Source organism: Vicugna pacos, chromosome 32, assembly GCF_048564905.1.
Source record: "Vicugna pacos chromosome 32, VicPac4, whole genome shotgun sequence".
NCBI classification, from domain to species: domain Eukaryota; kingdom Metazoa; phylum Chordata; class Mammalia; order Artiodactyla; family Camelidae; genus Vicugna; species Vicugna pacos.
In genome coordinates, this window is record NC_133018.1 from 22,812,992 (window position 1) to 22,830,221 (window position 17,230).

General features: G+C 54.8%; 1 protein-coding gene across 2 annotated transcripts in view; it reads left to right on the forward strand.

Moving 5' to 3' along the window:
- Nucleotides 1-17,230, forward strand: part of GLT1D1 (glycosyltransferase 1 domain containing 1) — a 107,734-nt gene that overhangs the window by 87,712 nt on the left and 2,792 nt on the right. Inside the window, exon 12 of one of the 2 annotated variants that reach the window (XM_072953625.1) lies at nucleotides 1,220-2,585. The exons of the other annotated variant lie outside the window; for it this stretch is intronic. Within the exon in view, the coding sequence (XP_072809726.1) occupies nucleotides 1,220-1,270 (51 nt within the window). The 3' untranslated portion in view covers nucleotides 1,271-2,585. Of the gene's footprint in view, nucleotides 1-1,219; nucleotides 2,586-17,230 lie in introns of those variants that run through there. 2 annotated transcript variants of the gene reach the window in all.

A 17,230-nucleotide genomic window follows, 5' to 3' on the forward strand; every position in this document is an offset into this window, starting at 1 on the left:
GGTGGGCTGTGCAGAGAAATATATTTGACCATCCAGTCTGTGGACCTGATTGCCTCTCCATTACAAAAAAAAGAAAGCAAAAGCAAAAGCAAAAGCAAAAGCAAAAGCAAAAGCAAAAGCAAAAGAAAAAGAAGAAAAAGAAAAAGAAAAAGAAAGAAAAAGAGAGCAGCCCCAGTTAGTTTCTGTTGCTTGCACTAAAGGACTCTGACCAAAAAAAAAAAAAAAAAAAAAAAAGTGTCAAAATCCATTCTTTTAAAAAAATTTCATCTCATCTCACTCTTAATTTTTAAAGAAATCAGTGATAAAATATACATAGCATTTATCACGTAACCATTCGTAAGTGCACAACTCCATGGCATTAAATACATTCATGACATGGTGTAACCGTCACCTCTGTCTACACCCAAAATTATCCTCAACAAAAACTCCATCCCCACTAGACAGTGTCTCCATCCCTCCCTCCCTGCATCCCCCGGTGACTTCTGACCTACTTCCTGTCTCTGTGAATTTGCCTATTCCAGGGACCTTGTTTAAGTGTAATCATACAATATTTGTCCTTCTGTATCTGGCTTATTCTACCAAGCACAGTGTTTTCGAGGTCCACGGATGTCATAGAATAATATCAAATTTCCATTCCTTTTAATGGCTGAGTAATGTTCCACTGTGGGTACATACCCCGTTTGCTATTCATTCATTTCTTGATGGACACTTGGGGTGTTTCCATCTTTTGGCCGCTGTGAATAGTGCTTCTAGGAATGTGGGTAAATGGGTAACTCTGCTTCCAATTCTTCAAAATCACTCTTGTTGATCCTTTACGAGGGCATAGTGCTGGAGACCCTCGTAACGCTGTCCCTCTGTCTCTCTCTCTGTGGGACAATCAGCTCACACACTTTCCCCTCTTCTTTCTCATACTGAACAAGTGTTGATGAATCTGCTAAATTTGAACTGTCTCCACTTTACGTTGGGGTTCTGCTAAATCATTAGATTTTCAGCAAAGCCCTGTCATTATTTCCAGAAAATTCTATGCTCATTTGTAACCAGGGACCCCAGCAAAGGCATTCCCTTCCTGCCATGTTTCCCCACCCCCTGGGAAGACTTAACCAGTCCTGTAGCCACCTCTCTGAGGTTTGCTGAGTAATAACAGCCAATTTTACTGAATCATGTCGAAAATAATGGATTAAAATCACTCTTCCCTGGGAACACATCTGTATCCCCCTAGGACCTACAGCATCGTAAAGCAACGTCAGATGCAGGGATTTCTGGCATCTAGCTGCCTGGATGGAGAGAAGAGTAATTTGAGCTGGAGGACTTTTCTGGGTGAGGAAGCCACCTCGTCACACCATCTGACCATCCATCGGGCTGTCAGCTTTGCACCAAGAAAGATGTACCGTCAGTCGCAGAGCCTGCCCGCGGCCCCAGCCCTGCACAGCTGCCTACAACTGCTTTGCCAGGGAACCCTGTGGATCGTGTGAAAAACAGCCCCTCTCTCCCATGAGCAGCCAGAAAATCCACCCAAAGGTCATTCTGGTTTTTGAGAGATGTGACATTTCTTTTCAGTCCGTTCATGACAAACTGGGGGGTTGAAGCGTGTCGGTCTGTGATGCGCAGGTCAGGGGAAGACACAGGGCTCGTATTGAACTCCAGGAGCTGGGTGACTGAGTGGGGACCTGGTCCTGCACACACGCCGCTCCCCGGCTGGCCGCCGTGGGTCACAGCTGGCAGCACCCCGGTGCTGGGTGGTCCTTTTGTCCCATGGCTCCCGATGCACGGGTGGGTGTTTTGCTTTCCTCCAGAAGTTGGTCTCAGGTCTTCTTTGTGCCTTGTATGGACAGCAGAGCACTCCAGAAGCAGTGCTGGCATTCCTCACCTGCAAGGGGCAGAAGTGGGACTGCCCCCTTCTCCCAGCTGGTCTCCCCTGGTGTGCCCCTGCACAGGCCACGCCGCACACAGAGCCGTCTTGTCCAACTTGCAAACGAGTTTCTGGCCCAACCAAGAGCTCCTCACTGCACGGAGACTAAACTCCCACCTCCTGTCACGGCCACCAGGCTCCTGCCGTATCCCTGCCCCCGGCCCCGGCAGCCTCTCCCGCACCTCCTCCCTGCCCCCTCCCCTGAAGCCCCTCTGCCCTCCCCCGGCCCCAGGCTCGCTGCTCCTTGGCCCTGGTGGTCCCCTCTCCTGTGATAACCAGCTCCTCCCCCAACCCCGTGCTCAGAAGGGGGACTCTAAAGTCACATCCTGCACAGAGGCCTCATTGTCCACCTTCCCCAGAGAGCCGTCTACTCCAGGACGTCTCTGCCGTATCACCCAGTTTTATCATCTTCTTGGCGCTTGCCACTGAAACGACCTGGTCCATTTGCTGCTCTCCTGGCTGCGTGTCCGCCCCCGCCCCCACCCCTTTAAGAGGGGTCACCCTGACGGAGCTGGATCCCGGCCGGCAGAGGGGGCTCGAGGGCGGGGACGTTGAACACCTGTAACTTACTTAATACTGTCCATCAACTGTGCTTCAGTCAAATAGCTTATTCGCTTAAGCCTCAATATTTAATTGGAAAAATAAGGTTAAGAATAAATAAAACTGTGAATATGAATCCAATTTTTAAAAAAAGACTGAATGAATGAATAAGCACCCCGTGGAGCTGCCAGAAAAGTAAATGACGTGAGGTGTTTGAAGCTCTTAGCCCCGGGCTGGGCGTGCAGTCGGTGCCGCATTAATGCTACTGTCATTATTGCGAGTGACAGGTTTCATCTGGGCCACAGGCCGACTGGGTGGGGTTTTCAGAATGTTTTTTAAAACTGAGCCATTCATAAGATGCTGGGGGGTTTCCATTAAATCCTTCTTTCTAGGTTCTTTTTCCCTTCCTGTTGTCGGCCCCCCAAATCAGAAACTCTGGCAACACCAGGTTCACGTCCACGTGGCCGCGGCTGGATGGGTCTGGGCGGCGTGTGCCGGTTTCACAGCTTGCTGCAGGCCCCCCGCTCTGATGACTGTTCGCCCGGCCGCGGGAGCATCCGAGTTCGTAGGACGGATGGGGGCCTGGTGATCATAGTAAGAGCCGTGATTTCTGAGGGTCTGTCTGAAGCAAGGTCCGGGTTGAGGCGGGGGAACCGCGTAAATCCCCCTTTCCTGACCTCCGAAGCCACAGATGTACTGGGGCCCCTGGTGGCGGGGTGGTCTGGGCTGCAAAGTGCAGTGTCTGGGTTTCCCTCCGCCTGACGCAGGCCCACGGGGGTCACGGATCTGGCTGATGTGTCTGGGGGTGACATTGGCCACACGCTTCCCCTCCGGGAAGCTGACGCCAGCAGCGCTCTGCACCTGTGCTGTCCGGGAGAGCGAGTCCCCTCTGCTTGTAAACCCCGGGCTTCCTCCTGCTCCCTGACGCCCAGAAGTCCCCCTGCCGGGAGCGGAGCAGCGCCCCAGGCGGCCGCCTCGCTCCGCGGGCTCCCGCCAGGAGCAGGAGGAGGGAGGGGGCACGTGTGGGACTGGCTGCTGGACGGAATGAGTAACGAGATGCTCTGGGAGGGGCACTGTTGCTCTGGGCAGGACCCACCACTGCCTCAAATTATCGAATGACCAGGAGTCCCCACCCCTAATGCCCAGTCCCCAGCCCCCCGACTCCCCTGCATGCTCTGCACACGGGGGGTGAGCCAGCTGCAGACAGCCACGTGATCCCTGTGGCCTTTTGGTGCACCTGACACTTAGGTCCCTGCGGTAAGTCAGCAGGGGGCCCTTCGGACGCAGGAGTGGTCCTCGGAGCGGTTAGAATGAAGCAGTGGCCCGGCCGCTGGTGGCTGGGAAGCTTCCGACTCTGTCACCCTGGACGTTCACGTTGCTGCAGGATGCCGCACTCAGATGCCTGGTGCTGGGGCACACTGGTGGCTCTTTGAATGTGGTGGAGCCATTCCGTGACAAGGGGACAGGAGGAATGGCCCCAAGCCGGCCTGCCCTCTCATTAAGGGCTCCTTGTTGTCATTCACCAGCATGAGGGTGTGTCCTTTCAGATCCCCCCAGACAGAGAGCTGACGGGTAAGGGGCTTTCTTGGGAAAGATACGCGTGTACATTACCCTGAAATGGAGCGAAAGGGCATTTTGCACAGTCAGCAATTCCGCAGCGCGATCCACCGAGCCTCCTGGTGCCACTTTGGTTTGCATGTGCTTGTGGATTCCCTGTTCTGCTCAGCACAGTCAGAGCTGGGGTCTCTGTCGTTTACAACCCGGAGAGTCGCTGCAGATTTAAGAATCACGCCTGTCATTACGGTCATCAGCGGACTGTTGTCACCAGGACGCAGAGTACAGGTGGATGGACAGAATGCCTCCGAGGACATTCACACACGCCTTTGGAAAATAACTGATAGACGAGCAGTAGTTTCCCTGTGCCACTCTGGAAAAAAATCCATTAGACTCTTCCCAGACCTAATTCGGTCTAAGATCAACTCCTCTGAGGCTGCCACCGGTCAGAGTAAATACCGTATTTTCAGAAGACTTTTTATGCCATCCTAAGAGTCTCACAGTTACAGAATTCCCTCCCTGGTTGACGCTCCCTGGGGACACACAGAGAGGCACGTGAATCTCGTCGATGACTTGTCTCCAAGCTACATTTTCAGGAAGGTTTGCTTCGGGGGAGCATTCCTGCCGACGGCTCCTCCGTCCGTGGCGTGTGGCTTTGTGTTACAACCTCGTGGACGTTTTGTTGTCGTCGCTGTTTTCCTTTGAGGGGGAGACAATCAGGTTTATTTATTTTATTTTATTTTGAGGGGAGGTCCCGGGGATGGAACCCAGGACCTCGGGCACGCTAGGCACACGCTCTCCCGCTGGGCTGTGCCCTGCCCCCCACTTCTCGTTACGCCCTCACGGCTCGGCTTACATCATCTCTAGGAGACTCGGGAACTCGCCTTTCTGGGTGCAGTCAACAGTCTTTGGTTGCCAGTGACAGAAACTGATTTAGACGAATTTCAAGAGGAACGGCCTTGATTAGAAGGTGATGGGGTATCTTCCGAAACAGGAAAGTAGGCTGAAGAACTAGACTTAAAATGGACAGGAAGGGACCGAGCATCAGTACAGGCGTGGGCGGCAGAAGCTGAGGGCACGGCCGCCGACATCCTCTGAGCGGAGGACATCGGGGCGTGTCTGTTGATGGCTCGGCCAGCCTGCACCCGACAGGGGACACAGGGCTCCCCCAAAGCAAACTTGTGATGCTGTCCCCAGAGGAAGGGTGACCCCCGAAATGTCCAGACGACACACGACCACCACGCCCTCCCTTAGCGGACCCTCTCTTGCTGGACGCAGAGGCTGTGTTCCGAGTGTGCAGCAACCAGCCCGGACACTGGCCAGCCAGACGGGACCTGGCCGCACACACCTGGGCCAGCCCGGGGCCGCCCGCGAGCGCCCGCCCCATGGCAGGTCCAAGCCTTTCCGCTCTTGCAGAACTTTCCCCTCGTCCTGGACGTTGCAGAGGTAAAAACAGACACACTGGTTTCTTGTTTGCATCTCTTCCTTCTCTCTGTGGATTCGTCTCTGGGTGGTTTGGAGCCAGGGTGTCTAACTGGGGGAGGGACTGTGACCTTGTCATTTCCACTCAGCATCTTCAGTGGGGTCGTGTTTTACCCGGGGGTCTCAGGGTTCCCACCGGAAAACTGGGGCAATGGGCCTTTAAATCCACCTGAGCTCAACCTAGTTTCTTAAGGTTTTGTTCGCCCCCATCTCTCGACAAGTGACAAAGTCATTAAGTGTAAAAAAACCCGCCCACTCCCTGAATGAGACAGCCACTCCGCCTGCGGCTGTTTCCTCAGACTGAACAGCAAGATTGCTGTCGCTTTCAGGGATGCCAGCTGAGAGCCCACATCCTGCTGCCTGGTTAGCATCCTGCTGTCAGGGCTGGCTTTGTCTGGAGAAGCCGTCCCTTCCAAAACAAAGAGACAAAACCAAAAACACCCCCCCACCCAAAACAGTGCCAAAACAGGGTGCCTTGTCTTCTTGAAAAACAGTTTAATTGCCTCAGCGTTTAGAGGCAAAATCACTGGTGTGTTCCCTAATGAAATGTTTCACGCTATTTGGAGCCTTTGAGGGGAGAAAAGAAAAGTGCTCGCCCCCATCGATAAATCACGCTAAATCATTCCTGTTCTTTTCGAAGGAGTCCTTTTTCACCCTCCGTGTGTAGTATTATCTGCGTGAAACAGGCTGGCAGAGGCAGCAGTGACAGGACACTCTGAGCACGTTTAATGAAGTAGCTCCGAACATTGTATCAAAATAAATGAAGTGAATGAAGGCAAGAGCTCATTCCTGGGTCCCTCTCTCTCTTTTCTTGCAACAATAACCGCTGTGCGAACCACACACCAGGGGCGATTCAGATGCACGGCGGAGTTCGAAGGCGCCTCTGTGATGTATTGCATACCAGGACACAACAGGCAGCTTCAATCGTTACGTTTAATTCCAGTAATTCTTTGCAGCCGGAAACTGGGAAGAAATAGGGTGGAGAGGAGAGCGAGAATTGCAGCCTTTTCAAGCCCAGGTTTTTGCTTCTGGTTTCGTCGGATGGCAGCAGACAGGTTCCTGGGGTTTCGCTCCTCCGGATCTGCTGGTGGGACTCCCTGTGTCGTCCGGGGGAACACTGCTCAGAAGTTCGCGGCTCCCGTGGGGGCGGACCTTGGTCGTTTTTTTGACTGTCCAGTGCCAGTGACCCCTTTAGGGCAGCCCTCACGGAAGAGTGAGATTCTGCCTCTGGCAGCTGGGGGTCAGCACGTGGCCTGGTCTTGGTCAACCGGATTCTTTCTCCAAGAATTCTTGATTCTTGAGTAAGAGGTGCACGGCGGCGGAGGCTGTCGAAAGTCATACTGATGGTGGGGACGTCAATGGCTTCTGTACCTTTTTACCTTTTAATAGCTCGGGATGCAGCATCTGTCTGTCTGTACTTCCTTTGTTTCCCGCTTTGTTCTCCACCCCACCCCGGACTTTTATCCCCGTCGAGTCTCTGAGTCCTGACAGCTTTCCAATAATGGGTCAATTTCTATTGCTTGCAACCAAGAAGACCGACCATCTCCAGTAAGCTTCTCAGAAGAAAATGCCATTTTTTGTGTTGTTGTTGCCTCGAGGGAAAAGCCTTAATCCTGGGGTTGAAGATAAGAAAGATAATGTTCAAAAAATTCATGAAACTCCGGCTGTGCGCCAGGAATTGTTATTTTAAGGTAGTTCACGGTCTTTCTCATTTTACAGGTTAGAAGACTGAAGCAGAGAGACGATAAATAAATTACTTAAGTGCGTAGAAGTAAAAAGCAGAAGGACCAGAAATGGGACCCAGAGGGTCTGGGTCTAGTTCTTGCTTTTTGAAAAAGTTTATTTCTTTATTTTTTAGTGGAGGGTTCAGGGGATGGAACCCAGGGCTTCGTGCTCTGCCACTGAGCCCTCCCCTCCCCGCCAGCTCTTGCTTTTTAAGGACCGAGTTCCACGGTCTCTCGAACAATAAAACGGCCCAACTGTGCCTGCAGATCGGGAGAGCCTCTTGCCGTGTGGCCACGGGTGCGGTGGTCTCTTTGGTGGGCGAGGTTGATTTGACGCTCCCTGTGGCTGCGTTCCCTCGGCATCCTCTCCAAACGAGGTACCGGGGAGCAGTGCATCCTCTTCCACGTTCTTATATCACATAGACAGCGCAGCAGGCTAGAAATACTGTGCATTTGGAAACACTGGAGGAAGCGTTGGCTGCTTTGAGCGATTATCCAGCAGCTGTGTTCCCTGGCTAAGCCTGCCGCCCCTCGTGCCTCCCCAGCCTTGGAGAATTAAGACTCCTCCGTCCAAGGGCACCGTGCTGTACTCACATCAGCTCTTTGCGCAGTATGACTGTGTCCTTTTTACACAGTTGACGGACGGCGTACAAAGCAAAATGCCTAAAATTTTGACCACAAACGGCATGTGGGGTTTGGGAGCCGCGGCTCGCCGGAAGTTGATTCTGAGACCAGGGAAGGTGTTTTGGGAGGCGGTTTCAGAGCAGCATAGCCGGGGATGCAAGAGGCCCAGCGAGCTTTCCTCAAGGCTCCTGCAATGCTAGGCAGGCAGAAGGCCACTGTCACCGTGTCCTTTGGGGGAGCAGGAGCCTTTATTGAATACCACCCTGCCCAGACCGCCGGGATCCACGAGCAAAGAGACGCCCCTCGCGTTTCCTGCAGAGTCTGAAGCGCGTGCGAGGTGCGCACGTCAAGTCCCCGCCCAAGCTCCGGCCGCCGTTCCTCACGGGATGGCTCACGCTTTGCCCAGCTGCCTTGTCCTCGGCCAACCCCGCTCTAATACCTGCAGATTTGGAAACACGACCCCGTTCCTCTCAAGTGACCTCGACCTCGAAGTCCTCCTCTGCAGAGCAAGGGGAAACAGCAGGCCCTGCCCCGGAGGGGCCCGCAGACCCTCTTGCGTTCTCCAGGGGGCTCGTAAGCCCGCCTGCTTCTGCCTGACCAAGCCGAGCGAGCTCTGGGCTCAGCCTTGGCCTCGCCGGCGCGTGATCACCAGCCGGCCCAGCTGAGGCCGAGAAGCCGCAGTCACTGCGGGAGCTCTTCGCCCCGGACACTTCGCCCGCAGCTGTAAAGCACAGGGCGCGTGCACCGTTTTCAGCGAAGGCGAGCTCAGCTGGACCACTGAGAGGGGAGGCCGCCCTGGGGCAGCGGAACGCTTGGGAAACAACAGTAGGACACAAAGACGTCAAAGCCAGTCTTCTCTGTAGTAGTTGTCAGCCGGGTTGTCACCTGGAGGGCGTGTGCGTGTGTGCGTGCACATATGTGCTTACACGCCACACGTGTCTGTAGAACAAGGGTTAAGAATGCAGGCTCTTAGAAGGAGAAAGAAAAATGCCATATGGTATTGCTTATCTGTGGAATCTTTAAAAAAAGGACACAAATGAACTACTTATTATTTATAACTTAGATGACTGATTTCTCGAATATGCGTGAGCACACATGACGGTCCTTTATGACTGGATCATGGCGTTCTGTTGATCCTGATTTTGTAGCTGGCTTTATTCCTTTGATAACTATGTAAGTTTAAAAACCTAAAGCTCCAACCTGTTCTTAGAAACAATGTGTACGTGTATGTAAACTAAAAAATGTGCAGTGCTTTGTACATATGTATTTACAGGCAATGTATTGTCTATGTGCAGTATAACTATAGTAAAATTCCACCTAATAAGACTGAAAAGGAAAAAAATAAATTAAAAAAAGAGAACACAGGCTCTGAAAGCACCTGTCTGACTTCGTCTTCCGGGGGCTGCTACGTGTGCGCTGTGTGACCTTGGGCGAGGACCACGGGGCTGAGAACTGGAGCGCAGGCCACGGCTTCACACGGCTTCTCCAGCATGAGCGCGAGTGACAAGTCAGACAGACAAAACCAGGGTCCGTCCCACCCCACCTTTGTTCCATCCTCTGATTCTTTCCAGATCAAACATAGTTACCAGTTTCCAGTTTAAAACAATGTATTATTGTCTTTATTTTTTAATTGAAATATAGCTTCAGGTGTACTGCAGAATGCTTTGACATTTGAATAATTATGAAGTGACCCCACAGTAAGTCCGGTGACCGTCTGTCCCCACGCGAAGTTACTCCAACATGATTGGCCGTGTTCCCTACACTGTGTGTTGCATCCCCACGACTTACGTAATATTTAACTGGACGTTCGTCCCTCTCAATCCTCCTCACCTGTTTTGCCCCCCCCCCGGGAACCTACCCGCTGGTTCTCTGCATCTGTACATCTGGGTTTCGTTGTGTTTCGTGTGTTTGGTTGGTTGGTTTTTTAGATTCCACCTGTAAGTGAGGCTGTGGTATTTGTCTTTCTCTGACTTATCTCACTAGGGTCATCCATGTTGGCACAGATGGCAAGATTTCATCCTTTCTTATGGCTGAGTAATATTCCAGTGTGTGTGTGTGTGTGTGTGTGTGTGTGTGTGTGTGTATGTATATATATACACACAGACGACATCTTCATCTAGTTATCCGTCGATGCCGACTTAGGTTGCTTCTGTGTTTTGGCAATTGTAGGCAGTGCTGCTGTGAACACAGGGGTGCAGGTATCTTTCTGAATTGGTCCTTTCATTTTCTTGGGGTAAATATGCAGGAGTGAAACTGCTGGATCACGCGGCAGTTGTGTTTTTAATTTTTGAAGGCACCTCCGCACCACTTTCCGCAGGGGCTGCACCAGCGCACGTCCCCACCCGCGGTGAACGAGGGCTCCCTTTTCTCCACCCCCTCTCCCACGCTTGTTATCGCTTGCCGTTTACAGCAGTGACTCTGGTGGTGCGAGGTGGTACCTCACTGTGGCTTTGACTTGTGTTTCCCGGGTGGTTACACACGTCGTCACGTGTCTGCTGGCCACCTGCATGCTTTCTCCGGGAACACGTCCTGCCTCTGCATAAGCCCATAGACCCTGATCATAACCCAGGGAGCCCGAAGGGCCCCACGGAGTCTGTAGCCAGCTCCCTGCCGATGGGCACTGAGAGTGTATCCAGTGTTCTGTCCCTCCCGAGAGCTCTGCGAGAAATACCCGTATGCTTCCACCTGTCCTTGTCCAGTGTGCAGCTCCAGCTGCAGGGCAAGTCCCCTGGTGGTCTTTGAAGGGCTTCCTTTTGGTGGGGAGCTCTTGGTGAGGTACATAAATGATGCCATGTAGCCTCCATGCAAGAACAGGGCTCCCTGCCACCTGGTCCTAGAGGCTTACCCATCATCGCAGGCATCGGTGTCCGGGGCCAGCAGGCACCCTTTGCACCCTGCCTCTCTACTCGCCACCCCTCCCCAGCATCCGGCAGTAGCATTCCCCTAAGTGCTTCCCTGGGCCCCCCTCTGCCGGGCAGGCACACAGAGCCAAGGGCCGCGTTAGCCAAGACCCCTGCTGAATGGCTCGGTAGCGCAGAGCATCTGGAATCCAACCCCGCAGGCTGGCGCTGTTGCTCCAGGACGGCATCCTTGGCTCGTTCCTGACCTTGGGAAGCCATCCAGCGCTCGCAGGTGAACGCCAAATGCTAAGAGGGAAGCTATTGATCGGGAGGGGGGAAGGACGACAGAGAGTCATAAATGCTTATTAATGGCCGAGGAAGGGACCGATGCTGGGATTTCTGGCAGGAAGATAAAAGGGCCGAGACCAAAGGTTAAGAATTAGAACGTAAAAGCTCAGCGTTGGGAAGGCCGGCTCCCAAACCTGGCTGTCCCTCAGCGTCAGCAGGGGGAGCTTTGCAAAGACACAGACGCCCAAGCCCTGCCCGAGACCAGGTGACCTGAGACTTCTCGGGGTGGGTGGGGGGCGGCTTTTGGGCCACACTTGGTCAAAGGTCGCCAAGGGCGTTTCAGGAACTGCCAACGGGGCCCACCGGTGTGGCCCACGCCGCGCCATCCACGTGTGCCGTGAGTAACCCGTCTGGCCACAGGGGGCAGTGAGGGGGGTCTCATCATCCTGCTCATCTCACTCCGAACGTCCCGAATTTGGACCCCCGATGCTCCCGTGTCTGGCGGGGGTGCGGGGAGCCGGGCCGGCAGCGGGCGGGCTGATCTGCTAGTTCATCTCCTACAGGGCGTAGCACCTAACCTTCCTCCTTGTGGAGAGGCTCTGAGGCTGAATGAGTAACAGGGGCCCGTGGCTGACACTGGCCGGTCCTTGTCGCCCTCTGTCCTCCGAGCAGCTGGGGCCGCCCTGAGGTCGGAGCCGGGAGGGCCGGCACCTGCCGCTCACAGGAGTGGGATTTGGCACGGGGCTCCGTCCTGCCGTCTCCTGGCAGGGCTAGGAGGCTGGGACGGGAGCGGGGGGCACAGCAGGGCGGGCTGGGGGAAGGGCCGGCAGCGGAGCCGGGGGGGCCCCGCCAGCGCACAGCCTTGGGGGCCCAGGGCACCTCTTGGGCGGCCCTGTCACAGAGTGAAGCCGAGTCAGGTCCTGGCCGGCTAATTGGCTCTCACCAGCTCCGAGGCCCGGGCAAGGTCCTCAGTCATTTTCCTCAAGCTGGTAATGAGTCACAATTAGGCCTCGAGAGACCGCGTCGCTCTCCGGATGGCGCGTTTGTTTGGCTCCTCCTGGCACAAACCTACATTGGCAGCCGAGTCATGCGGATCCTCAAAGGGAAAGAAGAACCAGTTCGGCATGGGCCCGGCCCCCCACGCCCCCCCAGCTCCCACTTCACGGGAAACTGCCCTCAGGCATCTGCCACCCAAGGAGCCAAGCAGCCTCTGCTGAACGACCGCCGTGTTAATCCGCGGGGAGGGGGTGACGCTTGGTGACAAACAGACCGAGGCAGCAGGTGGTCAGACAGAGCGAAGGCCTGCGTCTCGTCCAGAAGGGTCCGCGAGGGGCCGCTCCTCTCCAGGGCCACGAGCCTTCCGCGGCGACTCGGGGACCCAGGCTCCCTCCAGCCTGTGGTGTGGCTTCCCTGTCCCCGAGGCAGATAAGAGGGTGGGCGGGGAACGTGCCCTTGACCGCCCCCATCAGGGGTGTCACCTGTCATTATGTTCATGGTCGTGGCCAGAATAGTCACGTGGCCCCAACAGAGCTGCAAGGCAACCTGGGGGATGTCCTGAGCACATCTGTGTCGGCCGTAAATCCTGCGTGTGCAAACGCACCCTGTGTATTTGGGGCTGTAGGAGAGGGGAAGGGCGCCCCCCTCTTTCCTGGGGACACAGAGAAGGCGGGGAGATCCGGGGATACCGACTGTGTGGAGCACAGCCTGCAGGACTCCCGCTGAAGTGGAGACCTCCACACAACGAGGTCAACCTGGGAAGAGGTGGGTATTTAACTCCTGCCACCCTTCGCCCGCGCAGGGCTGGGCCAGCAAGGTCTCCACAGAAAGAGACGAGACGAGCTTTTGTCTTCCACGTCCCTCCTAAGGGCAGGAGTTGCAGCTAGCTATTTTTGTTGCCCCTGAAGTGACCAAATCTGGAGGCTTGTCTACTGGCCTCGGGGAAGAGGCTCGGGGCACGTCCATGAGGCAGCGTGGCTAGGTTAGGTTAAAAAAGCCCCCTCTGTCAACGGTCCAGTTTCCTGGGTCTTCCTAGGTGCCAGCTTAGTTTATCAGACTATGCCTTCATCACTCATGCTGTGTAGACCAGTCATTGTCTGTCTGTCTGCCCATCCATCCACCCATCCAAACATCCATGCACCCATCCAAACATTTGTCCATGTTTTCAATCATCTAATCATTCATATATCCATCTGTCTATCCATCCAAACCTCCAGCCACTCAACCATCCATCCATCCAAAAAAAGTTCATCCATCCATCCAAGCATCTAATCATCCATATATTCATCTGTCCATTCATCCAAACATCCAGCCACTCAACCATCCATCCATCCAAAGAAAAGTTTATTGATCTCTGACCCTTGCTAGGCATGGTCCTAGTCAAGGGGCAGACAGCAGAGGAGAGGTCAGGCTGGGTCCTTACTCTTCTGGAACTCATATTCCACTAGGGAAGGCTCACAAGAAACAAGAAAGCAACTCCTTAGAAAGGACGACTCCAGAGCTCTCTAGGAGCCACGAAGAACACACGACGGGGTGATAGGAGTGGGAGGGACTGGAATAAGAGGGGCTGTGTGGCTACCCGGCAGCGGCCAGAGACAGCCTCCCTGAGGAGGAGACGGATGAGCTGAGACCTGAGTGATGAGGAGAAGTCAAACCCGTGACCATACGGAGGAACAGAGTCCCAGAAAGGAGAGGCCACAAGGGCGAAAGCTCGGAGGTGGGGATGAGCTTGTCTGGTTAGAAGAACAGAGAGAAGGAAACCAGTGAGGCTGGGGTCCAGGGAGCACGAGGGGCAGTGGTGGAAATGAGGTGGGCGGGGTGACGGGCGGCGGTGGCGTCACTCCGGACCCTGGGCCATGGGACGGGGTCCAGGTCTCACCCTAGGATTTACGGGCACCTCTGAGCGGGTTTTAAGCCGGGAGTTGACATGATTTGAATTATGCTTTTAAAAGGTCACCCTGTTAATTTTCATTTAGCAAACATTGACCGTCTGCTTAGTGGATTCTTCTAAGAGCCATGAACATGCTCTGGAGGCAGGCGGAACAGAAGGGAGCGAGACGGAGGCTTCTAAAGTCATAAAGCAAACGTGGGCCATAGTGCTTCGAGTCCTTTAGCATAAATGGCCGATCCGACCCGACTAAACATCAGGGGAAAACAGCTGAGGGAGATTCAAAGTCTGTTCTGGAAAGAGGGAGTGTTGGCCCCAGCCAGCGAGTGATGGCGGACCCACCCGGGTGGCCTGGCCTCCCCTCCGCAGCACGGCCCTCCATGTTCTGGGGCCCCGTATGTGCGGCTCCAGAGTCTTCTCCAATGTCCAGAAAGCACAGCTCACGGGAGTGGAATTGGGACCGGGGGAGGTGGGGAAGTCAGGGGGAGGCAACGTGAGGGAGCCGTGGGATGGATTTCCCTGCAGGACCGACATCCATTCTTATGGCCAAAGTGTGCTGATGTTCCCTCTGAAGTCCGTCCCTTCTCCTTCTGCGTCCCCGGGGTTCAAGTGTGCACTGCCCTCTCTCTAGGCCCTGGGGGTGGAGGGAGGCGCCTGAGGTCAAGCCCTGCGCCGTCATATCCTGCAGGTGACAGACGGCTTATGTTCGGCTTGTGACGTAAGCTGGCCAAGAGGGGGTCCACGGAGGGACTTGCTCTGAAAGTGTCAGGACACCGTCTTTACTCTGAGATTCTCTGCTGTGAAACTGCAAGGCCAGAGCTTCTAGGAGCCACCATATGCAAGAGCTTTGCCTGAGCCTAAAGTCAAACAGGCAAACGCTGAGCCAGAGAAGGAGGGGGAAGAGACAGAACTGGGTCCAACCGCTCCGAAGCCCGATGCCCCCCCACCGGTCAGGCCTGTGATGTGCTACATTCTGTCCACCTCTTGATGGTTTTCCCGGAAGTCCAGTTAAACAAATGCCTCTAAAAATCACTTGCAAGGAAAAAGATTTTCTCCAAAGCAAACACACCGAGACAGGGATTCCTCCCTCCAAGGCGACTACTTTCTTGCTGCAGTGGGCAGACCCGTGTCCCCCACATTGCAGACCTAACCCTGACGGTGATAGTGACCTTCTTTGGAAAAGGGGTCTCTGCGGACGTCATTGGCTTGAGATGAGGCCACGCTGGAGTAGGGTGGGCCCTAATCCAATGACTGGTGTCCTTATAAAAACAGGAAAACAGGGGCACAGAGATGCACAGGGAGAGGCAGAGATCAGAGTGAAGGGCCAAGAAATGTCCGGGACTGCTGGCAACCAGCAGAGGCCAGGGAAAAAGCCCGGAACGGATGCTCCTTCCCGGCCGAGGGAGGAAACAGCTCTGCTAACGCCTGGAGTCTGGGCTTCTGGCCTCCAGGGCGCCGAGAGAATCAGCTCCCGTGCTGCTGGTCCCCCAGCCTGTGACGCTTTGGACAACCTCCCCAGGAGACGAGTACACCTGCCAAAAGACAGGTGGCCTTGGCGCTCTTAATTCTCCTACCTGCAACTTTTGGGTACACAAGCTGGCATTTCCCCCCATATACGCATCAGCTGGGGCCAGACGTACGGGCCGTGTGTGGCAGAGACCTTGAGGGGGAGGCCTTTTGGACCAGGCAGGGGTCCACTGATCGTAGTCAAATGTACACCTGGACCCCTGGCCACAGCATCCTTCATCCTTTGACCTCTACGTTCCTGTCCATCACCCCTCAGTCACCCCCGGTGCTCCTCCAGGTGTCAGTGGCCACTGGACGGGGGGAGCAGCCAACCTGGTTCACCTTCATCCCTGCCAGAACCAAAGTGGGGGTCCCCCGGCCGGGAGCAAGTGACTGCATCTTGGGAAGTGACACCGGGTAATTCATTCATGGTGGTGAAATTCCCCAGAGGGAAACAGATAAATGTTTGTCTTGCACTCCCAGGTGTCCGAGAGCAGCCTCATTTGCAAAGTGGGTGTGAAACGGGGGAGGGTAAGTCCAGGCTTTTCCAGGTGTTCCTGGAAGCCCAGCCTGGGTTGGTCCACGGAGCATTCAGCTGCCCTCGGTCTGCTCCCAAGTTCAGCTGCCCAAGATCTCTGGCCAGAGGCCGGTGTTATGGCTTTAACTGCTCCCCCCAAATTCATGCATTGAAGTCCTAACCCCCACCACCTGCCCTGAGTGCCAGACGTGACCTCGTTTGGAAGGAGGGTCTTTGCAGACGTGATTAGTGAAGACGAGGTCCTACTGGAGCAGGGTGGACCCTAATCCAACTTGCCTGGTGCTCCTATGAAAAAGGGGACACACATGCAGACATCCCGGGGAATGAACGTGGAGGCAGAGATGGGGTGAAGCAGTAGGACCGGGAGCACCACCGGGAGCTGGAGAGGGGCTGGAAGGAACCAGCACTGCTGGCACCGCACCTCGCACTCCCGCCTGAAGACTGTGGGACAGCAGATTTCTGTGGCTCAGGCCACCCAGAGTGTGGCTTTGATAAGGCGGCGAGGGAAGGAAGGCAGCGGGTGAGGGATGGCGGGGAGCTCACGGCTGGGGCCCTGAGACGCCGCCGGAAGCCGCGGCCTCCGCTGGGGGCGCTGGCGATCCCGGTGCCCATTGGCTTGGGAGCTCTTGTCTTGGCCAAGGATGCGGACTCAGTGCCTCCGGGGCCATGAAGTGGTGGAAACGAGGAGGCGGGCCAGGCCAGGAGAACCCTGGCAACAGCACTGATCTGATTCACATTCAAGGAGATGCCTCGTGAAGAAGTCAGATTGCTAAGACGCTCCTGCCACTCCTTTCCCGAGTTCTGGGCGCACAGGCCCCGTGACGGCCGTGGGATGAGGGCGTCTGACGCTGCGGCCCTTAGACGCCTCGCCCTGCACTTCCCAGGAGACGCAGAGGGCTGCTCCGTCTTTTCCATAACGGTATGCGTTCCCTGATGGTGTCTGGAGAACACACAGCGGCCTCCACCTGTCTTTGCTTTCTGCATCTCTGGGTAGAGACATGGCCGGGGAGAAGTATTTCCCTATTATAAGAAAAGCTGGGGGTGGGGAGGGATAAATTGGGAGTTCGGGATTAACAGACACACTACTGTACATAAAATAGATAAACAATAGGGACCTACCGTAGAGCACGGGGAGCTATATTCAACACCTTGTAATAACCCATAATGGAAAAGAACCTGACAAGGAATATATATATATATAACTGAATCACTGTGCTGTACACCAGGAACTAACACAGCGTTGTAAATCAACTACACTTCAATAAAACTTTTTTAAAAATGGTAAGACAGATGGCAAGTGAAATTTGCACTCTGGGTCTGGGAGACACTCGGCGTGCAGGT